Source organism: Dermochelys coriacea, chromosome 7 (assembly GCF_009764565.3).
Source record: "Dermochelys coriacea isolate rDerCor1 chromosome 7, rDerCor1.pri.v4, whole genome shotgun sequence".
Lineage (NCBI taxonomy): Eukaryota > Metazoa > Chordata > Testudines > Dermochelyidae > Dermochelys > Dermochelys coriacea.
In genome coordinates, this window is record NC_050074.1 from 18,702,544 (window position 1) to 18,730,310 (window position 27,767).

The 27,767-nt window shown below is 43.6% G+C and overlaps 1 protein-coding gene across 3 annotated transcripts in view; it reads right to left on the reverse strand.

The window, feature by feature from the left end:
* The window catches only part of SRGAP3 (SLIT-ROBO Rho GTPase activating protein 3), a 281,414-nt gene that overhangs the window by 219,097 nt on the left and 34,550 nt on the right, over positions 1 to 27,767 (reverse strand). Inside the window, exon 1 of one of the 3 annotated variants that reach the window (XM_038410229.1) lies at positions 12,169 to 12,888. The exons of 1 other annotated variant lie outside the window; for it this stretch is intronic. In XM_038410229.1, the coding sequence (XP_038266157.1) occupies positions 12,169 to 12,235 (67 nt within the window). In that variant the 5' untranslated portion in view covers positions 12,236 to 12,888. Of the gene's footprint in view, positions 1 to 12,168; positions 12,889 to 27,767 lie in introns of those variants that run through there. One more of the 3 variants, XM_038410231.2, reaches the window with a different exon arrangement.

Sequence of the window (27,767 nt, forward strand, 5' to 3'; positions counted from 1 at the left end):
GGATGATACTAAACTGGGAGGAGTGGTAGATACGCTGGAGGGGAGGGATAGGATACAGAAGGACCTAGACAAATTGGAGGATTGGGCCGAAAGAAATCTAATGAGGTTCAATAAGGATAAGTGCAGGGTCCTGCACTTAGGATGGAAGAATCCAATGCACCGCTACAGACTAGGGACCGAATGGCTCGGCAGCAGTTCTGCGGAAAAGGACCTAGGGGTGACAGTGGACGAGAAGCTGGATATGAGTCAGCAGTGTGCCCTTGTTGCCAAGAAGGCCAATGGCATTTTGGGATGTATAAGTAGGGGCATAGCGAGCAGATCGAGGGACGTGATCGTTCCCCTCTATTCGACACTGGTGAGGCCTCATCTGGAGTACTGTGTCCAGTTTTGGGCCCCACACTACAGGAAGGATGTGGATAAATTGGAAAGAGTACAACGAAGGGCAACAAAAATGATTAGGGGTCTAGAGCACATGACTTATGAGGAGAGGCTGAGGGAGCTGGGATTGTTTAGTCTGCAGAAGAGAAGAATGAGGGGGGATTTGATAGCTGCTTTCAACTACCTGAAAGGGGGTTTCAAAGAGGATGGCTCTAGACTGTTCTCAATGGTAGCAGATGACAGAACGAGGAGTAATGGTCTCAAGTTGCAATGGGGGAGGTTTAGATTGGATATTAGGAAAAACTTTTTCACTAAGAGGGTGGTGAAACACTGGAATGCGTTACCTAGGGAGGTGGTAGAATCTCCTTCCTTAGAGGTTTTTAAGGTCAGGCTTGACAAAGCCCTGGCTGGGATGATTTAACTGGGACTTGGTCCTGCTTTGAGCAGGGGGTTGGACTAGATGACCTTCTGGGGTCCCTTCCAACCCTGATATTCTATGATTCTATGATTCTATGATCAGCTGGAGAAGTAGCTGCTTCGGTCTTAACCAAATGCTTCCATCTGAACCCAAGAGATGAAAGTACTGTTCTGTTCAAATGCTCCCTCTGCCATTACTCTGGCCAGTCAGGTTACGCTAATGGGCTGTGAATTTGGTGGCATTCCATTTAAACCTCTGGGGGGCTTTGTTTTTTTTCTCATTCATCACGGGCTGAAGAGCATCACTTCCTCCAATATGGCACCCAGAGCCAATCAGCACAAAAGCACTGCATGTCACAAGGAGAAGCAGCACAGGCTGAAGCACAGGACTGGGAGTCAGGAGAGCCGAGTTCTACTCTCAGCTCCCTAGCAGACTCACTGTGTGCCCGCAGGCAAGTCACTTAACCTATTTCTGTGCCTCAGTTTCTTCATCTGTGAAAATGAAGGTAACACTTCCCGACCTTACAGCAGTATGGGAGGCTTCATTCATTATTGTTTGTGAATTCATTATTGTTTGTGAAGTGTCTGGCGATCCTGAAATAGAAAGAACTAAAGAAATACATATTATAGGCAGGAGGTATTTTAAAAGACAGCCATTTTTTTTCCCCACAAATAAATTAAATCGCAACCTTTTGGAAATCAGGTACAGACAGGCATCCTGGCACCCAGCAGCTCCCAGTGGAGTGCTTTGCCCTCTTGAAAATCAGGCCTCTTAGCCAAAAGCCTAAATATGGCCTTAAGGAGACTAACTTTAGGCTCCCATTTTTTTGAAGTCTGAGCCATGATGGCTTAGCAAAATTTACTGGTCACCATGTATAACATGGTAGTTATAATCCTTTTTGGGTCTTCCCTGTGCTCACAGGGCCAAACTTTTATAACTGTATTAGAGTCATGGCTGAATCGGGGCTTGATCCCATCACGCGCAGGCAAATTGAACTGTGGGGAGGACATTTTCTTGCCTATAACCCAGGGTGTCCTGGCCAAATAAGAGTTGCTGTGCAGGGGAGCCTTCGACTATGCCTCAGGTTAGCCTACCACCGTGGTTTTCAACCTTTTTGCAATTTGCAGACCCCTAAAAAATTTTGAGAAGAGGTGCAGACCCCTTTGGAAATCTGACAGACTGTGCGGACCCCCAGGGGTCTGTGGACCACAGGTAGAAAACCACTGGTCTACAAGACAACTGAATAACATGGTTCTCAGACAAACACTCCATGCCCCTGTGCAAACAGGGCCCCATTGGCAACAAGAGTGAAACATGCACAGCTTTGTTCCCAAAGCCTACTCTCCCACAAACACCCACATGCGTACACACACTACTCTTCCAGTTTTTTCTGTAGGATGCCAGCTGCCCCGTCCAACTGCTCCCAACTGCTAAATGAAAGAAGCCCGCTCCAAGGGTATTTCACTGGGTGTCCATTTAGCCGCTATCCTGAAGATAAACATAAATGGCTTCTGATTGTCAATTGTTTCCAAGAACTTGCTGATTTAGTTGAACTATCCTGGCCTTCATGCACAAGTGTTCTGGATGTTAGTTTAACAGGAAGCATCTATGATAGATTCAATTTGTTTCCATTAGAGAGCATCAATTAATCTTTATTATGATCACAGAAGTGCACCACTCTCTCTCAGCCTCCTGAGCAGTGCTTTGCTCTGCACACACAGCCCTCTCAGGCTGTAGATTTTTCTCTCAGGCAAAACCCATGTGCCTGGACCAAGTCATCAGACCTAGATTAAAAAAATAATAATCCACACCCCACAAGAAAAAGAATTAACTGAAAAGGAGACATTGTTTGTCCATTTTGATATATGAATGCCAGGCCTCACAACTTGGAGCGGATTCACAAAGTCTGCTCTCACACCAGACTCAGGGCCTGGGTCTCAGCTGGTACACATCAGCAAAGCTCTCTTGAAGTCAAAGGATCCTATATGCCAGGGATGGGCAACCTTTGGCCCGCAGTCCGCCAGGGTAAGCCCCTTGGTGGGCCGGGCTGGTTTTTTACCTGCCGTGTCCGCAGGTTCGGCCAATCGCAGCTCCTACTGGTCGAAGTTTGCTGTCCCAGGCCAGTGAGGGCTGTGGCCCTTAGATTTTACAGCAAAAGTGGTAACACAAGGCAGTTAAATCAATGGGAACTGCATATGTGTATCCAAGAGCCCGTAAATAAAATAGTTCCCACCAGCCTATATGAGGGAGCAAACTTTCATTCAGTCACATCAGAGAAGCCCACGATGCGAGATCTCTTGGTTCCATCCACGCAGACAATTGTTGGCCTCTTCCCATTTCACTTTAGTTTACAAATTAGTACAAATTGCAGCTGCAGTATCTCTGATACCCAAAGTCAGATTTGGCAATAGGATGGTGGTATCCATACACATTAACATGCCAGAGTTTGGCAGGATGAATTTAGGCCTGGAACAACAACCCAACTGGCCTTCCGAGCAGGTGCTGGGTTTAGGGCAACCTGCCATTTCTCAACTATGGCTGCTGACACCGAGAATCTTTTTATATCGAAATACTCAACATTTCCTGAGCAAAGTGGGACCAGTGGGAAGGGATTAGCTGCTACAATGTAAAATTTAAGTGCAGCTCTCCAGTGAAAATTAAGAGGATGCTTTGGTTCTTGGCGGCCCTGGATTCTGCAGGCCCTCTTCATGCAGAAATCACTTTCATGTGCTAATGCCACTAAAATGCTGGTTTTACCCCCAATTCGTATAGTAATTGTTAAGAGCCCTCAATGTACAAGAGATGAGCCCCAAGCAATTCTTCCACAATGGAGCCAAAGCCACCAGTGAAAGAAGATTTCCCATAGCCATGGGTCAAGGAGGATGCTCTTCAGCTGTCAGACATCAGAACAAGGAGATGAAAGAGCACTGTGGGGTCTCAGCTTCAACAGTGACCAACAGGGTATTGCTGACCTGTATTTTGCCAGGGTTAGCAGAAGCCCCAGCAAGCCGTTTCAAATTTAACAGTGCTATCACCAGGATGTCTAATTCCTTGCAAGATTTATAACACTGAATCATCCACGTTTGCATTTACCTAATTAAAAGTAGTTAGTTTTGCCACATTTAAAACAATAAATCATTCATTTGACAGTAATGAGGCTGAAGAGAGATTTATTTATCTTTCTGACCAGACAAACCAATTAAAATTTTATGTCTGAAAATGCTCATTTTAAACTGTGCATCAGAGGATCTCCTGTATTGTACAAGTAGCTTTAACAGGGATGTAATAAATATGCGCCTACAGCTTGATTAGCTTTTATTTTTAACGCATCCATTCTTGCCTCTGAAAAACCTGGGAAATGCAAAGAAGAAAGCTTCCATCCTGAAACGTGTATCCAGAAAACAAGTCTGAAGAATACCAACAAAACCTTCCTGGCGCTGTTTCTAGGCCCATCTCTCATATTCTGGCAACTGAAAAGGGATGTAGGGCAGCAGCAAAACGCAAAAAGTAATGGCCTCAGACCCATTAACTGACAGCAGAGGACACAGAGAGAAAATGGCCTGGCAGCAGTGATGAGTGTTCCAGAGAGGTGAGAAAGAAAGGTCCTGAAAGCAGACACAGAGCATTATGGACAGCCAAAGGACAGATGGCCTGACAAAAAGCAGACAAACAGAATTTACTTATTTCTAAAATAAAAGGGCACCTATCCATAGCTCTACATGCCCTGCCATCACTGATAATTGTATACACATCATAAGAGCCTCCAAATCAGCCTCACCCCCTCCTTAATGATACCCAGTGGGAACCAAGCAATCACAAACTAACCAATACCCCATTCAGCCACACACCACCTCCTATTTTCTCTACCCTCCCTTCCTCTCCAAGAGCTCAACGAAGTCTGCTTATTTTGAACCAGCCGGGAGTAAATTCCATAGTCAAGCGGCCACCATGAGAGCACCCCATGGAGAACATGCAGACCACTCTTGTATATGGAGGGAGTTCTAGCTTGAATGTCTCTGTGGATTATAGCTGGGGCACTGTGGCACATGGAGAGAGGTGGTCACTCAGTTAGGGCGAGTTCCAGGCCATTTAAGCTTTTCAGATCAAAACCAACATCTTAAGTTCTAGCCAGAAGTCAAATGGCAAAGCAGTGCAGATCAGTGAGTGCTGTGCCATGCTCTTGACAAGACATTCCCCTCATCCAGATGGTTTCACCTGCCAAAGAGACTTAAGATGCAACATCATTGCGGTGTCTAAACTTGAAATGACAAAAGTATGGACAAGAGTAGCGAGATCTGAATCTGAAGGGAAGAGCCCAAACCTTTGCAGCCAAGTGCAAATGGAAGTGTGCCATCCTGGCCACAACTGCTACTTTATTGTTAAGCAGCAGCTGTCTGTCTAACTAGACACACAAATTATGAACCTTGGCAATACACAGCAGGCACACACCATCAGTCATGGGGGGTCAATGTAATCTCTGCTGTATCTTTGTATTCTCCCAGTCTAACAGCATCACATCCATTTTATCTGGATCAAGCTACTGATAGCTCACTCTCAGCCATGCTCCAGTCTTCAGATGACCCTAGGTAAAGGACCCCACTGCTTCTCCTGAACCAGTCAAGATATGGACAAAGCTGAGTTTCATCAGCATACTGAAAGCACTACAGATGATGCCTCTTCTTGCACAGAAAACAAGAGAGGCGAGACACCCCGAGCAAGATGCCCTAAGGATCTAAAAGCGATTTCCCCAACACAACCCTCTGGGACTCTTCAGCTATGGGCATCATAGAAATACAAGCCATATATTATCATCCAATATGTCCATTTTATCCAACTGCACAGACATTACTAATGGAAAAGGGCTTTTAGGTCACCTAGTCCTAACCCCCTGCATCACCCCCAGTAATAATAATGCTACTACTAACATACCTATCTGTATATGTATATAACTACCTCATATCTTCAACAGTGTGGTACAAGCATTGACTAATCTTCACAACCACCCCCTTTCCACCATGAGGTAAGTAAATACAACTATCCTTATTCTCCAGAGAGAGAGACTGACAGCCACACACAGACATTAGGGGTGAAAAATCACCTCTGCATCCAAGGACTACATATCACTTTAATCCCATTTCAGCCCTCAAATGGGACATAAGTGATGCATATTCCTTATTTGGAGACTGGGCAGAGCTGATTGTCACTGCAAGCAAATTGCTCAAGACCAAAGTCGAGGCAGAGCTTACTTCGTCAGACCACACACACAGTTCGGTATATTACCTAGTGCTCTGTCCAGTCTATTTTTTAAATGGCACAAGCAGTGGGGCTTTGGACAATTGAAATCTCACTGTCAGGAAAAGGTTCCTGTTATTCAGCCTAAATGCTCTTTTTCCTTTGTTTCCTCCCATTATCCATAGTCCAACCACCTCAAACTCCATTAAATAATTCCTCTCCATCCTCTGTGTTTATTACCCTTCAGTTATTTGTAGACCGAATCATAGAAATGAAGGGCGAAAGGGACCTGGACAAGTCATCAAGTGCAGGCCCCAGACTGAGAAAGGACCAAGTAAACCTAGACCATCCTTGATATCTAACCTGTTAAAAACCTCCGGTGATGAGGGATTCCACAACCCCTGTGGGGGTAGGGGGGAGCTTATTTCAGAGCTTTACCACCTTCTAGTTAGAAATATGATCACATCCCCCCACGCTTCCTTTAGTTGGCATTCAACTCTTTTAATCTTTCCTCAAATCAAACCAGCCAGCAAACTAACCATTTGTCCCTCTTCTCTGAGCTCTTTCCAGTTTCACATCTTGCGTCACTTCTACATCTATTCCGATCCTTTATTCTTTTAGTTCCTCTTCAACTAACTGCACATCTTAGAAAGCTTTGGATTTGAACCTACTCTCATTGAAATCAATGGCAAAATTCCCTAGTAACCTCACTGGAAGTACGGTTTGGCTTTCATCTGCATTGTTTCTACTATTGCTAACTAGGGTTACTGTTAAAATTCACTGGGTTTCTCCAACCTCTCTATCTCTTTCAGTATGCCGGTGATTTTTTCCCTGGTAAGCATTTTTGGTTTTCTTTATTGCACCTAGCTCTTCCCTGATTTATTGTGTTGTGATGTTTAGATCATACATTTTCCCCACCAAGTCAATTTTAGTCTTTTAATATTAGTCCCTTTTTCTCAACTCAGCTAAAGGCAGCTTCCATAATATGCATCTAGCCTGCTAAAGTGACTGCTGTTAGCAGCAACATCCATGCACATTAACACACATGCAACATGCAATGACCTGTCTGGAATCATGGGGTTTGCTTTTGGAAGTAAACCGTTCTGATTTTTGAGATACCATATATAATCACATGGTGGTCTCTTCACCAAGAGGGCTTGCTGTTTCTAGCCTAGTTATCCCCATCTTGTTAATGGGTTAAAGAGGTGGGAATTAGATTCTCTTCATTCTGGCCTCTGACACATTGGATGAGAAAACTACCAGTTAATATAGCCATAATTTCGGTCACCATTATCACAAGTCTCAGAAACTTCCTCTATAATAAACTGACGTTGTATGTGCCAGTAATCACCCTCCCTGCATGGATCATGGGTCTTTTCTTGGGAGGTGGAATTTTAACATACCACTACAGCAAACTCCTTTTCTCTCTCCCCAGGTGGAAATACTTCTCTGGAAATAAATGTGTGAATTTTTTCTGCTCTCCCCCACTTTTTTGATCTAGCCTTTTGGAACACTTTGTAGCCCTGTGTTCAGAATTCAGGCCTCTTCTCCATAATGAGACATGCTTCTTCAATTTTCTCCTGTTATAGTCATGTGCCAGCTGTTCCAGTGCCAGAATTTTGTTTCCATTAATCTCTTTCTCTTACTAGTTTTCTCCATTTTAGTCATTCGTTGGAGATTTTGTAGACAAGACCTAGGCTAGCTGGAAGGAAAAACAGAAGGCCAGTTCTCCTCAAGCTTACATCCATGCAGCCCATTGCCTTCAATGGGGTAGTGCAGGTTTGGAGGAGAGCCAAATTGGATTAATAACTGCAAAGATTATATGTCAGATATAGATAGGCCTGAACCAAATACATGGATCTGAACACACCGAGACATGGGGGAAGTTTGGTTACAGATCTGATCATCACAAAGGGGAAGGAGAAAGAGACAGAGAAAACAGATGGTGTAAGGCTGCCATCATGGCTTTAGGAAGGAAGGAACTTGTTTGCACCACAAATGTACATTGATAAATCCTGCACATTACAGCACCCTTTGCTGGAATCCAAAGCACCTCACTCCATTCTGTTCATGTAGGAGGTGCATGATATTCACAGAACATGCCCTCCCTTGAAGGAGGAACTCAGGCTTCCCTATACTTTCTGTATTCTGCACAGTGATGCTCAATATCTGGAGCTCTAAACCACACCACCATTTGGGTGCACAGTTATGAAACATGATTAAAGACAATTAAATAAACATTCCTTCCCAACCATAAATTTTTCCTCTTAAAGGTTGGCTTCATTTTAAAGCTCAGCCTTGTGAGCACTGCCATTCAATGCAATTAGCCATTCTGTTCGTGGAACCACAGCAGTTAAGAGAAAGACTGACTGGTTTATCTATTCTAGGAGTTACCAGCCTTTTCCATACTGGATCCATACGTGTCACAGATTTTAGACATTCTGATCATATAGGAGAAGTCCTGGCCACAATGCATTTGGCAGGAGTTCTGCCACAGATTTCAATAAAGCCAGGATTGTACCCCTAATCTGACCATTTACCAAAATGCGAAGGGCAGAGTGACCCCAACCCCCTGACACTGGGGAAGGGAGGAAGGAAAGGCGGTTATGACCCCCAAAGTTGAGAACATCCATCCTACCAGAGTGGGGAAAGCCATCAGTGCACAATTATTCCCTACAGTATATTTTCTAGTGTTTTGCCCAATCTATGAGATTTTTTTTTTTAAATGTCTCAACCAGGGGACCTCCCACCACTGCCTGTGGAGACTAGTCACCAGCCAAAATGCATCTGCTAGGAAGTTTCTGCTGACAGAAAATTCTGGCCCTGATTTGGTCATCCTAGCGCCAGTTTTATACTGAGGTAACTCCACTTATTTCACAGGAATCATATCAGCATAAACCTGCAGTGGGGCAGCGGTGAACCAGAACCAGACCCACTGTGTACATTTCCCCTTTTCTTAATTTCATCTGGTTAGTCCTAGTCATATGCTTTGGCATCATCCTAAACAAATCCTCTCTCCTCACTGTTTGCAGTCTTCAGCCACGCATAAATTAACATACAGTCAGATTAAAGGATAGATCAGGCGGTTGTATCAGAAAACAGACTTTTCTGTAACTACAAAAGGCTCCGTGAGAATGGAATAACCTCAAGAAAATTATCCCAACTCGATGGGCAAAATGAGCCTCCGTTCTTTGTTGCTTCCACCCAGAAAAGTGGCCTGGCCCAAGTCCCGATTGCTCTGATGAAGCAGGGCATCAAAGGAGAATACATTCCATGAGTACAGCCTCAGTGCCAGTGATCCTACAGCTTCAACATTTCCATTTTGTTGAAGTCAGACAATGAACAATCATGGCAAATTAATATTTTGAACCTAATCACATACCACAAAAGGGTATGGAGATATTCATGGAAAAACTTGTTGGAAGGAGTAACCCATTACCCCATCTTCAGGTAATCCTCCCACCGCCCCAGTGATGTCAGTGGTGGAGGGGTAGAAGCAGGGGCCACATTTGGCCCAATCCATCTTTTTAAAAAAAAAAAAAAAAAAAAACCCACTGTATAAGCATAGGTCAGTCTTCAGGAATAAAAGCAAACCCTTCCCTCCCCTTTAAAGCAGAGAGATTTCATAGGCTAAGAAAGTATTTCATCTGCTTTAACTGCAGGGTGCAATAACATCACTTTGCCCAATTATACATGAGGAGAAAGGTAATTGGCACCGAGCAGTATATGTTGTGACTGTTCTATCATTCTTCAAAACTGGCTACAAAAGGCTGAAATGCAAAAAGAGAGTAAACAACAACCCCCTCCTCAAAATCCTCCCATCTGGCACTGGTTTGAGCCATTCAAGCAGCAGTTCAATTTAAATGATGATTCTGGGGAGGGAGATATGGCTGAATTCAGGAAGAAACTGACACAAGCAAATTGACCCTTAGTGAGAATAAAATAAATAAAGTTCTTTTACTTTAAGTGTTCACAAGTCTTCCCTCATTGAGGCATTTCACACAGTTTTATATTTTTTAACTCTGCTAATATAAAGGGTCTACACAAGGCTTCTCCTTTAACCAGAGATTTAGAAACAGTGAAATACGGAATTTCTATATAACAAAAAATTATTATAGGGTCATGAGAGCTGTTCCATATAATCTTCCATCTATATAATCTGGATTTTCTTTAAATGGAAACACATTAACAATGAATAGTTTAAAATTGCAAGCACAAGAGTTTTTTGCCATCAACAAAAATAATCCAAGTTACAGATTATTATAATGATGGTACTATGAACAAAATTAAGGAGTTCTCTGACAGAATTCCAGGACATCCAAGAACAATCAATAGAGCAATTATGAGGCCCTGTATTAAAAATTGTGTTTTTAATAATGAGAATAAAACCATATACAAAACACACATTAATCATGTGCAATTATACACACATACACACACAGCCATCCACCCCACCTTTCACTACACTGGAGCCATTTGTCCTGTTGTTAGACTAGAAGATGCCAACTTTTCTATTATAAATCCAGCTGTAATAAAAATTAGCTCAGTGCCTGAAATTTGGCATTCAGTGGTCTCAACTCAGGAATTTTTTTTTTATTATTGCATTTTATCTGTAAAATTTAGAAATAGAGCAGTCTGCCTTAAGGGACCTGATCCTGCAAAACACTTACTCACAATTGTTATGTCCACAAGTAATCCATTGAATTAAATGGAATTACACAGTCATAAAGTCACTTGCAAAAGTATTTGGAGGATCAAGGCCTACATTACCAGAATCTAAACAAATAAGGTACACTTTATTTATTTACTTCCAAAAATACATCAATATTCTCATTTACCTTTTAAGATCCTGATCCTCCTGCAAAACACTTGCACTTGTGTTTAACCCTATGCATGCAAGTAGCCCCCTTGAACTCAAAAGGAATACTCATGCGCATAAACTTAAGAACATGAATTAAGTGTTTGCAGGATCTGGGTCTCAACTGTTAATTTCATGGGAAAGTTATCAGTTTAAAAAAAATGAAGGTGACAATTCCATTTTAATGCATAGCACTTGCTCACTATCCACTTTGCATCCAAAATTTACCAGGGATTTTATTTCTGTCAACAGTCCACAGAATTGGTGCCTATCAGCAGATGGTTACAGCATGCAAACACAACAGACCATAACAGCTCTTTGGATTATTCTGTCAATAATCCACAGATTAAAGAAAGCCATAAGTAGACATTGATATTGGCTCCACACCAGACAGCACAATCTATCGTGTCAATAATCTGCAGATTAAAAGGTCACCCAGGCACTGGGCCTTTAAAAAAATTTCTCAATGAGAATTATTTTTAATATTTGTTTAAAAGAAGGGATGAAGGACACAAATAACGTTACATTAACGCAGAGCTACTGAATCAGGAATAAATACATACATTGATGCCAGAAATTCCACACAGAACCCACCCTATTATTGCAGAGGTTTCACAGCAGAGGGTGTGTGCAATATATGTTCTACCACGATGCCTAGACATAATATTGTGTGACCTGGGAGCTAAGGATGGAGTGCCAGTCCTACATTTAAACATCCTTGGTTTTAGTAGCATTAAGATATATCCTAAATATTACTGCATGGAATAGATAGTATTCTTATACCTCAATATTTGTTAATATGAATATGCTGAATATCTGTGGAAATGCTGTATGTGGGAGATATACACCTTTATCTACAGAATACATACTAAATGTGAACTGCTTTATGTATACAACAAACAGATTGATGCATACATATTCATAGCCACGTAGAAAAGGACTTTACTTTATCTGAGGCAGGTGAAATTTATCAAAATGGCTTTAGAATGATTTATCACCATCTAGAAGAGGAAGTATGGATCTTACTAAAACTGACACTCCTAAAGCCAGCCATACAGCTTTCATACAACTGCAATGCAGCTTTTACTACCCATCCATCGTACAATCCAAACCGCTCGTTCTCTCTGTATGGCCAAAAGCAGAAAATAAAACAATCCCCCGGGCTTGGGCTGCTTATCCAGGATTTTCACAATAAGATTATCGATGCATAATAAGATTTGACAATGAGAAACAGAAGGAGGGAAGGGCGGGGAGGGAGTCAAAAGGTAAAGCGTTCACTAACCTTTTACTTGAGTTTCATATTCTGCTATGATCTCTTTGTCTTTCTTGAACTTAGTTTGAGATGACATCTTTTGAAAGATCTAAAAGATCCCAGGATCCTTTCTCTCTCTCTTTTTTTTTTTAAAAAAAGTCCCCCCGTCTGCTCCGCTCAATTTGATCACAGAGAGTCAGTTTCGCAGCTTTTCAAGTGTGCGTGTTTCACTTTGCTGCAAAGATAAAAATCCCTCCTTCTCTCCCTTTGCAAAAAGAATTCCCTTCATTTGCAACAACCCAGGGGCTGCAGCACCAGCAAGAAAGCTTGGGAGCTTGCCCTGGTGGAAACAATACTAAAAGGTGGGGGTGGGAGAATCTGAGCTGCACCCAAATCTTCAGAGCGATTTAAAAAATAATATATCAATCACAGTTTAGCAGCAGACTAGCACAACAACACACACACACACACACACACACACACACACGCAAGGACTCCTCCTTCGCAGCATGTAGTCAAACCCAAAGCAAGCAAGGAAAGCCCTGGCTTTAATCCAAGAAGGTCAGGTTGCACAAGGGGCTCTCATTTCGCTTCCTCACACCCCCACCCCTCAGCACGTCTGACGAGCCGAGAGGATTAAACCCCAGAGATAGAAGTTTGCCCGCTGGAAATGCATTTGCTCACTCCCCTGGAGCTTGTGCACAGCCCTGCTTTTTACTGCGGGCTTGAATTGAGCTCTCCTCACGTCACGCAGGCTGGCTCCTCCCCCCAGATTTTATAACAACTGACACATTGTAGCCTACAGGAGAGCATAACTCACTGCAAGGGGCAGCGGCAGCGATGAGCTCTGCAAAAAAGGTGTAAAGCAGAACTTCGCTCTGTTGAACGGAACCATTCTGCAGTGGGAGAGGCTCGCCTGTGCCCTGGACAACAGCGCTGGGCAAAGTCTCCTCTGCTCGTTTAATTAAATGCTGTTGGTAAAGAGAATTGAAGGGCTGAGCAGAAGTGATGGGACAGATAACACATAGATTTTTTTCAGAGTAGCAGCCGTGTTAGTCTGTATTCGCAAAAAAAAAAGGAGGACTTGTGGCACCTTAGAGAGTAACACATTTATTTGAGCATAAGCTTTCGTGAGCCACAGCTCACTTCATCGGATGCATTTGGTGGAAAAAACAGAGGAGAGATTTATATACACACACACAGAGAACATAAAACAATGGGTTTATCATACACACTGCAAGGAGAGTGATCACTTAAGATAAGCCATCGCCAGCAGCGGGGAGGGGGGAAAAGGAGGAAAACCTTTCATGGTGACAAGCAGGTAGGCTAATTCCAGCAGTTAACAAGAATATCAGAGGAACAGTGGGGGGTGGGGTGGGAGGGAGAAATACCATGGGGAAATATTTTACTTTGTGTAATGACTCATCCACTCCCAGTCTCTATTCAAGCCTAAATTAATTGTATCCAGTTTGCAAATTAATTCCAATTCAGCAGTCCCTCCTTGGAGTCTGTTTTTGAGGTTTTTTTGTTGAAGGATAGCCACCCTCAGGTCTGTAATCGAGTGACCGGAGAGACTGAAGTGTTCTCCAACTGGTTTTTGAATGTTATAATTCTTGACGTCTGATTTGTGTCCATTCATTCTTTTACGTAGAGACTGTCCAGTTTGGCCAATGTACATGGCAGAGGGGCATTGCTGGCACATGATGGCATATATCACATTGGTAGATGCGCAGGTGAACGAGCCTCTGATAGTGTGGCTGATGTGATTAGGCCCTATGATGGTATCCCCTGAATAGATATGTGGACAGAGTTGGCAACGGGCTTTGTTGCAAGGATAGGTTCCTGGCTTAGTGGTTCTGTTGTGTGGTGTGTGGTTGCTGGTGAGTATTTGCTTCAGATTGGGGGGTTGTCTGTAAGCAAGGACTGGTCTGTCTCCCAAGATCTGTGAGAGTGATGGGTCGTCGTTCAGGATAGGTTGTAGATCCTTGATGATGCGTTGGAGAGGTTTTAGTTGGGGGCTGAAGGTGATGGCTAGTGGCGTTCTGTTGTTTTCTTTGTTGGGCCTGTCCTGTAGTAGGTGACTTCTGGGTACTCTTCTGGCTCTGTCAATCTGTTTCTTCACTTCAGCAGGTGGGTATTGTAGTTGTAGGAATGCATGATAGAGATCTTGTAGGTGTTTGTCTCTGTCTGAGGGGTTGGAGCAAATGCGGTTATATCGTAGCGCTTGGCTGTAGACAATGGATCGAGTGGTATGATCTGGATGAAAGCTAGAGGCATGTAGGTAGGAATAGCGGTCAGTAGGTTTCCGATATAGGGTGGTGTTTATGTGACCTTGATTGTAGTATTGACGCCAGTATTTTTATCTCCAAATTAGCCTCGTAAAAGGATTTTGCTGTTGTTGTTGCAAAAATCAATTGCAGTGCCTTGAGATCCACTGATTAAGAGAGGCTTTGCATGTGCAGCCATTTGTTAAAACTTCATGCCATCATCTGGGAGTGAGGAATAGGGAACCCCTTTTAGAGCTGGGTAAAGTGAGGTATAAAACCCCCCGATAATGCTCCTATGCACAGGCAGAACCTTACATCCTTGAAATCAATAGGGCTTCAAGCATAGGTGTAGTTTTACTTCTATTGGGGCATCTCCATCCAAGCCAGTGGGGCTAGAGATGGGGACCAAATTCCATGCCTGCCTGAGGCAACACCCTGCATGCTCCCCAGACTATACCTATCGATTCAAGGGGGTGCAAGAGTTTGCCTAGACTGAGAAGACTGCAGGATCAGGGCCAAAGTAATTAGCTAAAGGTCAAACAGTGAGCAAGTGGCCGAGTTAAGAATAAGACATTGGAGTCCTAGCTCACTCTTATGACTAACCAAAAGAAATACTTCAGGCTTCCTACACATTTCCCTCCCAACCCCAAATGCGAAAATAGCAACCTCCTAACAAGCAGGTAGAGTATATACTGTCATTGCCTATATAGAACACAGATGGCAACCTTACTGATCTATACTATATCACTCTATGCATTTCTAATGTGTCCCTCCCTATAGGATCTGTTTATATACACAAATAGTCATATTTATAATTCCACCAGCCCACCCCCTGTCTTGTGCACACAGATATTATATTAAATGTTTAAAACCAAAGAGAGCAAGAAAATAACGTTGCCTCATAAAAGTCCATCTAAGCAAGGAAATTTACAGCTAGATGTAAAAGAGCCCAACATCAGAGGCTTAAAGAGCTCTACAAAAACAACAGTAAATAGGCATTGTCTTGTTCCTAATAATTCTGTTGATTGCTCTTCCCCAGTAGGCTTCTCTGACACATGGAACATTTGAATTAGGGATGTAAATACCATTTTAAAAGTTAACAGTTTAAACTGTTAAAAATATTTTGTTTAAACGGTTAACTGATTAGGCGGCGCAGCTGGGGCTAGGACTGGACCCGCTCCAGCCAGGTGGTGTAGGGTTGCTGGGGCCAGCCAACCCGAGGTTAACCATTACGGCTGGTTAACTGGTAAGACTACTGCTTACCGGTTAACCGATTAACATTTTACATCCCTAATTTTAATGTGGTGTTTGATAACTTAATAATTGGCTCTTACCAAGCATTTTGCCTATTCAAAGTACTTTGCAAATATTAATTAATTAATGCTTACAATACCCTATGACATTGGTGAGTATTAGTGTCCCCATACTGCAAATGAAAAACTTCAGCATTGCCAATCCCAAGCATTCAAAATTTTTAGACTGGCTTCAATATCATGACGTTTTAAAAATAATAAGCTTTCGGTCTGTTTGACGCGGGGTTCCTGGGGCAGTCCTCAATGAAAATGCCACACTCAGGGCAGGCTGCAAAAGGGAGAGCAGATACTCCCAAAACTGGTGGTTAACACTGAAGTTAAACTCACCAACCAGTTACAAATTGTGCTTCTGATCCCCCACACTGGTTATAGAGAAGCTGAAAAAAGAAATCACACAGTTCCCTTTCTTGTGTTCCAGTTCTCTGACTCCCAATCAGCACTTAGGTCCAGTACAGTGAGAAGTTATTTAAAAACTCTGCTCACATATACAAAATGTTTTCCTGACCTCAAAAGGTCAGCTACATTACCAGGTCAATATTAGTTTGGATCTTACCCAAAATACCACACTGCCAATCAATGCTATAGTGTCTAAAACTAAAGGTTTATTATAAGGAAAAAGAAAGAACAATAAGAGAGTTGTTAAATGATAAAGCATTGAGATACATACAGAGACTTCAAAGCCCATATATCAGGTTCTTAGCAGTATTGAAGAGTTTGCTAGCTTGGAAGTCCCTCTGAAACACATCCACAGCTTGGATGGGTCATTCTTTCCTTTGTTCCGAGCTTTGTTTGTAGAAAAATTACTCCAGAGGTAAGAAGCAGGAATGAAGACAAAATGGAGATGACGCTGCTGCCTTTTATATTCTTTTGCCATGCAGCTTGTACTTCCTTTGTCCCAAAAACAAGCTGCACAGCATATGGCATGGAAAAGCCTTAGGGTATGTCTACACTGGTGGAGTTACAGCGCTGCTCAGAGAGCGCAGAAGGTAAACCGCTGTTGTGTGTTCACACTGTTGGCTGCCTGCACAATAGCGTGTTCACACTTGCAGCACATGCAGTGGTATTCAGAGCAGTGCACTCTGGGCAGCTATCCCACAGAGCATCTCTTCCTCTTCTGCTGCTGAGAGTTATGGGAAGATGGAGGGGGGTCATGGGGCATTCTGGATCCTGTCCCAATGCCCCGTGATGCATTGCTTCGCATCCCAGAAATCCCTGTGCTTCGGTCTGCATTTGGCGTCATCTTTCAAAGGTTTGTGTACTGCGCACCTTGCCTCTTCGGGCTGCAGGAATGGATCCCGAACTGTTGACCAGTATGCTGCTCACTCGGACCAACACGTCACGACTGACAGTGGAGTTATTCCTTAAACTACAAAGGCAAGAGGAGTACAACATTGATCTCAACACGCATACTAGTTATGATGTGAGATTGCTTGTGGCATTCACAGAGGTGCTGACCAGAGCAGAACGCTGCTTTTGCGTTCGGGAAACAAGCACTGAATGATGGGATCACATTGTGATGCATGTCTGGGATGACAATCAGCGGCTGCAGAACTTTTGGATGAGGAAAGCCACATTCGTGAAACCATACTCTGAAACCATTCATGGGATTGTGTGATGAGCTTGCCCCAGTCCTATGGTGCAAGTACACGAGAATGAAAGCTGCCCTGCCATTGGAAAAGCACATGGTGACTGCACTGTGGAAGCTGGCTACTCCAGACTGCTACCGATAGGTAGCTAACCAGTTCGGTGTGGGAAAATCTACCGTTGGACTCATGTTGACGGAAGTCTGCAGGGCCATTAATCACATCCTACTCCAAAAGACCATGACACTGGGCAATGTTCATGACATTGTAGATGACTTTGCACAAATGGGCTTCCCTAACTGCGAAGGGATAATAGATGGCACGCATATTCCAATTCTGGCACCAGATCACCTAGCCACCAAGTACATTAATTGCAAGGGTTAATTTCTCAATGGTTCTCCGGGTGATTGTGGATCACTGTGGGCATTTCACAGACATTAACACAGGCTAGTCTGGAAAGGTGCATGATGCACGGATCTTTCGGAACACTGGCCTGTTCAGGAAGCTGCAAGCAGGGACTTTCTTCCTGAACCAGAAGATCACCATAGGGGAAGTCGAAATGCCCATTGTGATCCTGGGAGACCCTGCCTACCCCTTAATGCCATGGCTTATGAAGCCATACACGGGGCAACTTGACAGCAGCAAGGAGCGGTTCAGCAACAGGCTGAGCAAGTGCAGAATGACTGTTGAGTGTGCTTTTGGCCATTTAAAGGCCCGCTGGTGCTGCCTCTATGGGAAGCTGGACCTGGCCAATAATAATATTCCTTATGCTTATAGCCACGTGCTGTACGCTCCATAATATTTGTGAAGGGAAGGGTGAAAGCTTCATTCAGGGCTGGACCGCAGAGCCTCAGCACATGGAGGCTGAGTTTGAACAGCCAGAAACCAGGGCTATTAGAGGGGCGCATCGCAGGGCCATAAGGATCAGGGATGCCTTGAGGCAGCAATTTGAAGCTGAAAGCCACTAATATTTGTTGCTATACTCAGGAGTGTAATGCTTGTAATGCTAGGAGGTGATTGGCGTAGACGATGCAATATGTAGGTTTTACATAATTGTATGTTGCTTTACAGGGCTCTTTTTGCTTTCAATTAATAGAATAAAGATTGCTTTCAAACCAACACAATTCTTTTATTAAAAAACAACAACCGGAGGAGAGAGTCAAATAAAAAAACCCATCAGCAGTGAGGGGGATGGGGGAAGGGAAGGTCCCAGGAGGAGGTGGGGTCCCAGGATGGCTAAAGATTTGTATATGTCCAGGGATCATATCCAACCTTCTCCTCTGGAATACAATGCAGTGGGTACTGTACTTCAGCAGAGCCAAACTGCAAATGGACAGGTGTTGAGTGCAGTGGGTACTGGGAGTCTGTAGTGCTGGACTGTGATGGGGGAGAAGTGGAATGCCGCGGGTATAGACTGGAGCTAGGAGGTTGATAAGAGTGTGTTGGCGGTGTGGAGGGTGTGGATGGGAAAGAGTTTGCAGGGGAGGGTGCAGGTGAGGGCGGGCGCAGAGCTGCTCATTTTGCAGAGCTAGTATCACCTGAAGTGTGTCCGCTTGGCGCTCCATAACTGTTAGAGCCACTCCTTAGCTTCATTCTGGCGTGCCGCGTTCTCCTTTTGGTGCCTCTTCTCATTGTCCCACCACTCTTTCAATTCCTGTTTCTCAGCAGCAGAGTGCATCATAACATCATGCAGAAAGTCCTCTTAGTTCTTCTTGGCCACTTTCTAATTCTGTGCAGCCATTTAGCTACTGATAACAAAGAGGGAGACTGGGTTCCCAAGGTCATCTCTGTAAAGTTTAAATGCAACGTTTTACAGAGGCAGTATTGTTTGCAACACACAGAACACTGATTCCGAGATTTAAAACACAGCCAGTACTCACACACTTGTCACTAACTGGCTGACCCCAGGCAAGCACACATGAACCACAAGACCCCCAAAATGGTGAGTAGCCACAGCAGCAGGGTAAATCACTCTTCCCAGACCCTGCTGTATACTGGGCACGTGGCTCTTGGGGAGAGCCAGCACTGGAGGGGGGACCTGATAATCATTCCTGTCCCCACATTTTCCACAGGATGTGATCAGTATGGAAGATATCTCACTGCTGAGGGTGAGCAGGGAATCAAGGGAGGGTCTTCTCCAAGACTGCAGCTTCTGCCCTGGCCCCTATGTGGCTCACCTGTGTGCAGCAATGGTGTCCCCCACCTTGACAGCACAGTGGCTCAGGAAAGTTACCATTAATGGGGCAAGAAACAAAGCAGCTCTGCCAAGGAACTTGCGGGAGCAGATTGTCCAGTATTGCCACAAGAGTTTCCTGGAGATCTCTGAGGGAGATTACCATGAAGTGAGGGAGTCAAACAACAGCCTGTTCCACTGCTCAGACTAGGCATGAGGTGGGAGACAAGCCTGCCTTCTGCAACCCTCCTGCCCCCAACAACTCGCTTCAGCGATTCCCAAAATCAAATTCACTTACCAGGGGCGTCCTCTCCTGTTTGCGCTTCGCCAAGCTCCAACTGCTGTGACTGGCTAGGCTCCTCCAGGGTAGAAAAGAGCTCCTGACTGCCTGCATTTCTGACCTACGAGTCATCCTCTGCCTTTGGGTCCCCCTCCCCCTTCACATCCTCGTCCAAGATTTCCTCCTCCTGGCTCGTTCCTCTCGAGTGGCACAAAGTATCCACAGTGGAGGTGGGGTCGCCGCCGAGTATCGTGTCCAGCTCTTTGTAGAACTGGCAGTTTGTGGGTGCAGCACCAGAGCAGCGGTTTGCCTCCCACACCTTGTGGTGGGCGTTCCGCAGCTCCTTCACTTTGACTCTGCACTGCCGTGTGTCCCGGTCATGGCCCCTTTCTGTCATGCATCGTGAAATCTGTCCGTAGGTATCATAATTCCTACAGCTGGAGCGCAGCTGGGACTGGACAGCCTCCTCTCCCCAAATGCTGATGAGGTCCAGCAGCTCAGCATTGCTCCAAGCGGGGGATCACCTGGTGCGTGGCCACCTGGAAAGATGCTCTGAGACCGCTGCACGCATCACCGAGCAAAGAGAAAGGGAACTTTCAAAATTCCAAAGTAATTTACGGGGTGGGGGTGACGGTTGGTCACCTGAGGGCAGGGCAGTTAGAGTTCAAACCGATGACCTGAGAGGCGAGAACAGGTATTGTGGGACACCTCCCGGAGTCCAATCAGTGAGCTGTAATCGACCAGGGTGTCTACACTGGTACCGCAGCGCTGTAGCCCCAGCACAGAAAGATGTATACCTCTCATTGGGGTGGCTATTTTAAAGTGCTGTAACTGCGCAGTTTCTGCGCATTAAGTGGCTTGGCCTTAAGTGGCTTGGCAGTGTGTACACCTCGGGAGTTACAGCACAGAAAGCTGCTTTACTGTGCAGAAACTTGCCAGTGTAGACATGGCCTTAGAGTTCTGTTCATAGGCATGTCCCTATATGTCTTGCTGACTCATCCGGTGTATCCCCTAGCTCCTTTCAATGGGTTCATTTTACAGCTGATGACCCTTGATGGGCCATCGAACAGGCTAGGCAGCCTGGGGGTGTCACCCAGAAACACAGCACAAGTTTGGAAATACAGAAATACCATACATATCTATAACTCACAATATAAAGGTGATACGGACACATAAACAATACTTGGCAAAGCATAACATTGTCAAAGATACCTTACATGGCATATCTGGTAAGATTCCTTGCAATTTTATAATATTGGTATGAACAATATCATAAAGTGTCTCCCATATTCCATACAGCATCACAGTCTGTTTGTGTATTTTTGGGGTTTTAAACTGTTTGGTAATCATATTTTCAAGCTTTTCTCCACCACCATGCAGAGTAAAAAAAGCTGAGGTTCTCATATGATCACATGACTCCAGCAGTTGGCATTTATGAAAAACTTTATAAATATCATGAGACTGGTGATAAAATGCAACACAGGAACAGAAGCATCAACGTTACATGCCTTGCTCAAGTCCACAGAAATGTTCCTTGGCATTGTCTCTCCAGAACCCAATATCCCACTCATGCCTTAAATAAACTACAATGGACCTGATTCACCTTCCCCTTGCCAATGTAATTCCATTTACCTTTATCAAGTTACAGTTGTGCAAGGGGAGAATCAGGCCCAATGAATTGCATCCGATGAAGTGAGCTGTAGCTCACGAAAGCTTATGCTCTAATAAATTTGTTAGTCTCTAAGGTGCCACAAGTACTCCTTTTCTTTTTGCGAATACAGACTAACACGGCTGCTACTCTGAAACCAACAATAAAAATGAATCAAGTTAGCAGAATAAAAAAAAAATGTATAGGCAACATCCAGCACCAGCTCACTCACATTCACACACCATTTGGCTCTAGCTCCAACAACTTCCACCTAGCAATCTCTTCTGAACCACACATCCTGAATGTTCCAGGTCTTACAGGCACAGAGAGACAGCTCTGAAAATATTATACCCTACATTTTGCAGCACTGTAATTAGAACTCAGGAGTTCCTGAGTTTCAGTTCAGCTCTGTCCCAAAGCTCACTGCCTTGCCTAAACCGTACCTTTCCTCTTTACATTGAAAATCATGATCACTAATCTAAATTACAGATATGTCCCTTTACAATGCATTGTCACAATTTCTGTTAATTCATCAATAATAATTGTCCTTTGCCATATTGATTCGTATCATTTCATGCAATAAGTGTAATTTGGGAAAATAAAGTTTGGTAAATGTGTGATGTAAGAGGATATACTCTGGTCAAGACTGACCCTAAATGTAGGGTTTCACAAAACCTAAATGTCAATAAACTGTTTCCGTGCTTTTCTAAAAACATACCAATAAAAATAGTTGTTTGTTTGGCATTAAACATTCCCCTGCAGTGTTTGCAACCCAGACCTTGTGCTGGGAGTTATGTCCAGTAAGTGAAACTCACTATAAACCAAAGTAGAATTCACTAGCCTATCATCCAAAGCAAATAAAATCCAGAAATAAGCAAAACCATTTTACAAATTTAGGCTCCAATCCCATAATGAGCTCTGCGCAGGCAGAGCCCTGCTCCTGATTGGCTAGTCAATCAGCTGGGCACTGCATGGATTCAAGGGTCCATTACATGGAGTTCATTACAGGATCAGGGCATTAACTCTACTGGTAAGGAAACACACAGGAGAGAAACGGTGTTGGCATACTAGAGGACTGATCCTCCTTCTATTGTTTATTTTTCCACTGATTCCAGCAGAAGATGATTTGGAATACGTATTATACTTTAAAATATTTAATTCATATTTAATATACACAATGAAATAGACTTGTGTAAAAATGCTATTTTATATTGGAGTGAACAGTTCCTTTTCAGGCTTTTTTCTCCTGTTTTCGAGTCAAATAATATTGACAATTAGCATCCCTGGGTTGCAGAAAACAAACAAACAAAAAAACCACATTCACTAACACCACATTTTTAAAGTCATACGTGCAAGTATTTGTGCTGGAGGAACTGTTTGTGATGGGTGCGACAAACAGAGCTAGCATGGAGAGGAATGATGAAATGAGATAGCACAGCATGGGGCTTTGGGAAGAGGTGGTTTATATGCCCAATCCCAACTGAACTCAAATTTTGACTCTTCACAGTTGATCCCTTCATTAGATTCTCTGTAGAATACATTGAAGGAAATTGTAATCTACTCACAGATATTCTGCAAGCAGAAAAAGAGGCTAAACATTGAGTAAGTTACTCATTGCAAGTTACTCAGCCAGCCCTCGTGGACAATATCGGAGAGGTGAGTTTTGAGCAGTTGTAAGAGGAGCCAGAGCAGAGACTGATGGTGAAATGAGATGGGGCCTTGGGTGGAGGTGCTTTTTTATGGAGAGTAGGGAAGTAGGGCCTCAGACTGTAAGAGGTTAAACACCCACAACTCCCTCTGACTTCAGCCTTGCAAGATTGGGTCATTTGCAAGGCAGAGGGAAGGTAGTGAATAATTTCAGATAGCTGGTACAGCAGCAGCTAGGGAACTGTGGCCAATGAAGAAAAGGGAATGAGGGAACAGAGGAGTCAGAAGATAAAGTCAGGTTGGTAGAGGGTGAAGTGATTATGAGATAGAAGAGGGTGTCCATATGAATGGCCTTGAGGATGATGAGAGCACTTTTGTGGCAGATACAGGAGTGGATAGAGTGCCAGCTGTGGTCTCTGAGATTGGAGGTGCTGTGATAGTGAAGCTGTGCTGCTGTCCTGAGCAGTCAGGAATTTGGTGAGACAGGTGGCTTTGAGAGGTCACCAAGCAGGAAATGGCAGCAATCAAGGAGCCAAGAGACAGCTGCGTGAATGAGTGATTCAGTAGAGCTAACGCAAAGGAAGCCATGTTGTGACAGTGACAGCAGGCAGAGTTGCAGCGTGTAGCACACCAAGGTGCAAAGGAGAGCATAGGGTTGAGAGGCCTGCATGATTACAGACCAGAGAGGTGAAAGGGAGTTCTGAGATGAGAAGTGTTATAGGACAGCTAGACATACCTGAGGGTAAACAAAAAAAGTACTTGTGACATGCCAGTTCAGATGGAGACAGGCACTTATGCACAGAGAGAGCTGGTAGGCCAGAGTCTGGAATGGGGAGGATTTTAATGAGAGAGTTGGGTGCTGTGAAGTGATGCATTCAGTTAGGAGGAGGTAGATGTAGAAGGAAAGGGTCTGAGAATAGCTCTAGGTCTCTCCAGAGCGGAGCGATTGAGAGGCCCAGGTGAAACAGGCACCAGAGACACAGAGAGAATAGTTAACAAGTTTTGGGCAAATCAGAGAAGAAGGGATCCAGAGACATCAACAAAGTGTTCAAGGTGACAGAGGATAAAAGTAGTGTCATGCACAGAACTGAGACCAATGAGGGTACCCCGTGAACTACTAGCCATATATTTGGATGGGGAAGACAAAAGAATGTGCCTACTCTAAACCATCTGTTGCCGACTGTAAATGTTCTATGACATTCCAGGCAGGAAGTGTGTTGTTCTTGCCTCTCTCTGGTTTCATGATTTGCATTATCATTTGCTAAAGATACTTCAACACAAAATTTACCTTGGCCTGAGCAACTCCAAGGCCTTCAGCAAACTGGAAAAGGCAACTGACTTCTTTCAATAGATCAACTATCACTAAGATCACATCATTTAGTAAGTCTCACAGCAATGTACAAAGCAGATAAGAATGAGTCAAGAATACTGTGGAAATGGAGACGGTTGGAGAGATTATTCTGTCTCCAACAATTTGCTTAGAAATTGCAAACTGAATATGGGGCAGTAGCTGCTGAGGGTGCTTACATCAAGGGGGACTTTTTGATGAGTAATGTGACAACTGTAGGGAGGGGGCGGAAATGGGGGATGATGCCAATAATTAAGGAGCCAGATGATGGCTCATTATGGTAAATGGAGCTAGAGTGGAGAGTGATGGTTAAATGAGATAGCATAGCATGGGGACATGGAAAGAGATGAGGGGTTTTATAGACTGGACTCCAACAGTAAGTTCAAATGTGGTGGTATGCTGCAGATAGGCAAAGAACTGGGGGAAAGACAGAAGAAGATGGAAAGGTAGAATTGATTCTACTGTGGACAGATGCAATTGTGGAGTAAAAAAAAGTGGCAAGACACTGTAGTTAAAGAAATGAGAAAACAGGGCTGTCTCAAGCATTGTGCTGGTCATAATAAATCACCAGTTAACACGTAAGCAACCAAGACTAACCTGGTATTCTGGCATCACCGCAAGCTTGGAGTTCTACACAGAGTACTGTAAGGTCCCCACGTTCCAACTGAGCATGGGAATTTACAAACTTCTCATGAGCTTTCCACCTGTTTCATAATGAGGGACTGATAGCTGGGAGGGCCCATGTCTTGGTCAGCCTAACCCTTGGAACAGATGTCCAGTGTGTGTAGGAGAGGGGATAGGTGTGGACAAATATTCAGTGCTCCTGGGGAGGAGCTAATTTGAGCTTTCTGCATCCCACTGCTCAGTGCTTACATACCTTTTAAAAACCTCCAGGTAGATCATGCTTTAAACTTTTGCTAAGCAGTTACCAGACTGCTTGTTTTACATCTCAGCTCTGCCTAAAGGTTAATAGGAAAGTTGAATGCCTGAGCCTTTCACTGACGCAAGACAAGGAAATTACTATTCCACAAGTCTCCTTGAAGGAGCTTGCAGCACAGACAGAAGCAACAGAAATCAACCCAGTCTTGTCACTGGTAGATAGAGACCATCTGGGAGAAAGCACACAGGGGAACTAGCTGGACATGAAATTGTCTTCCCATTTCCAACCAGAGCAGTTGTTTAGTTGCTGGAACCCCCTGGCTGGACCATGCAATTACTGAGATAAGGAACACACAAAGCAATACATAGGGGCTATCCATGTCTGCTGCCAACAAAACAAAATGTTCAGAGAAATACATTATCTTCCATTACAGTATGCAATCTTGTTGTAGCTGTGTCGCTCCCAGGATATTAGAGAGACAAGGTAGGTGAAGTAATATCTTTTATTGAACCAACTTCTGTTGGCAAGAGAGATAAGCTTTCAAGCTTACACAGAGCTCTTCCTCAGGTCACCTGAAGAAGAACTCTGTGTACGCTCCCCAGCTTGTCTCTCTTACTAATAGAAGTTGGTCCAATAAAAGATATTATCTCAACCCCCTTAGCTGAGAAAAATACCAGTCCGTTGTTGGGAATCTCTGCAGACCCTGCTCTGTTTGGTTAATCCGTTGCTTGTTTGTGCCATTTAGTCCAGGCATTTAGTTGCAGCATCAGGAGCAACAAGGGGGTAGAGTAAATTCTGCTCTTTATAAAAATTTAATGTCTGGCAGAATTACTCCAGTGACAAAGCAGAGCTAATACTGAGCACTTAGCAACTCATCCAACCAACCTTGCAGCTGTTTCTTATACCGTGGACATTGTGGAATCTGCCAGTGACTCTGCCTGTGAATTCTTGTCTGGTCCGGATCACGTTTTTTGTTTGTAGGGAAGTGCATAGAGTGGAAAGTAATGGTACAGAGAGGCTCCCTCTCCAGCATCAGAACAAAAAGCTGAATTCAAGAATATTAACAACTCAAGAAAGTTACTGCTCACTAACCCACTGAAGCACCCAAATAAACCAATGAGACCACAATGCAAGGAGAAGAAAAGTATCCATAGCTCAGGGCTTGAGAGGAAGGAAGGCCCTGTCATTAAGGCATTGAAGAGACACCCAGGAAAGCTGTGTTCAATTCCTTGCTTTATAGGCTTCTTGTGATGCTTTGTGAAAATCAGACTCTCTGGGTAAAACCCTCGCCCAGTCAAGTCAATGGCAGAACTCCCATTGACTTCAATGGAGCCAGGATCTCTTTGTGCCTCAATTCCCCTTCTGGACAAATAATACTCCTTTCTCCCAGACATTGTCTGGCTTGTCAATTTAGATTGTAAGCTCTTCATCACAAGGACTTTCGCTGTGTGTATGTACAATGCTTAGCAGAGCAGAGTCCCACTCTCAGCTCAGCCCTCTAGATTCTATTGCAATACATATAATAATAATAATACTTTTCTCTTTTAATCAGTAGATCTGATAGCACTTTACAAAGGGGGGCAATATCAGTATCCCCATTTGTAAAAAGGGGAAACTGAGGCACAGAGCAGTGACTTGAACAAGGTCAGCTAGCAAGCCTGTAGCAAAGCTAGGAATAGAACCAAAGACTTCCTAGGTCCCAGGCCTGTGTTCTGTCAACTAGACCACACTGCCTCTCCTTGGTAAGTCCATACACAATGGTGGAGATTTTTCTGACAGTCTGTATAGCAGGTCAGACAAATGAAACAGATGCTTATATATACTTTCTCACAGCAAAGAAAGGTAATTTAAATAATAATTAAAGATTTCTAAAAAGTAGTAATTATAATTTCTCTCTCCAACAAAGTCCTGTATGGCTGATCTCAGGGTACTAATGGAGCACAAGGTGGAGGGATACAAAAAATAGTTCAAGTAAAAACAATTAGGAACTCTCTGAAACATGTAAACATTTTTCTGTAATACATGTGCCATAGATCAAATACATAATGGTGTGTTGTGATACAGCTTTTTGGCACTCATGTGGGATGACATGCTTAATTCATCCATGGTTTTGGCATGAGTCAGCAACATGATCATCCAAGTCAGATTGATGAAATCTTTAAATTCCACTGTGTCCTTACACATTCTGTACATATAATCATTTTAAAATATGTGACTACATTGTGCTACTACTTTGAGACATCAGTCAAGATGCCATAAGTGGTTGGACATATGGAGACGAAAGGAACTGGCATGAATGTATAAATAGTAGGTCTGTCAAGTGATTAAAAAAATTAATTGCGTGATTAATTGTGCTGTTAAACAATAGAATACCATTTATTATAAAGTGCTTACTTTATATTTATTTTTGATTGCAAATATTTGCACTGCAAAAAACAAAAAAATTGTATTTTTCAATTCACCTCAAACAAGTACTGTAATGCAGTCTCT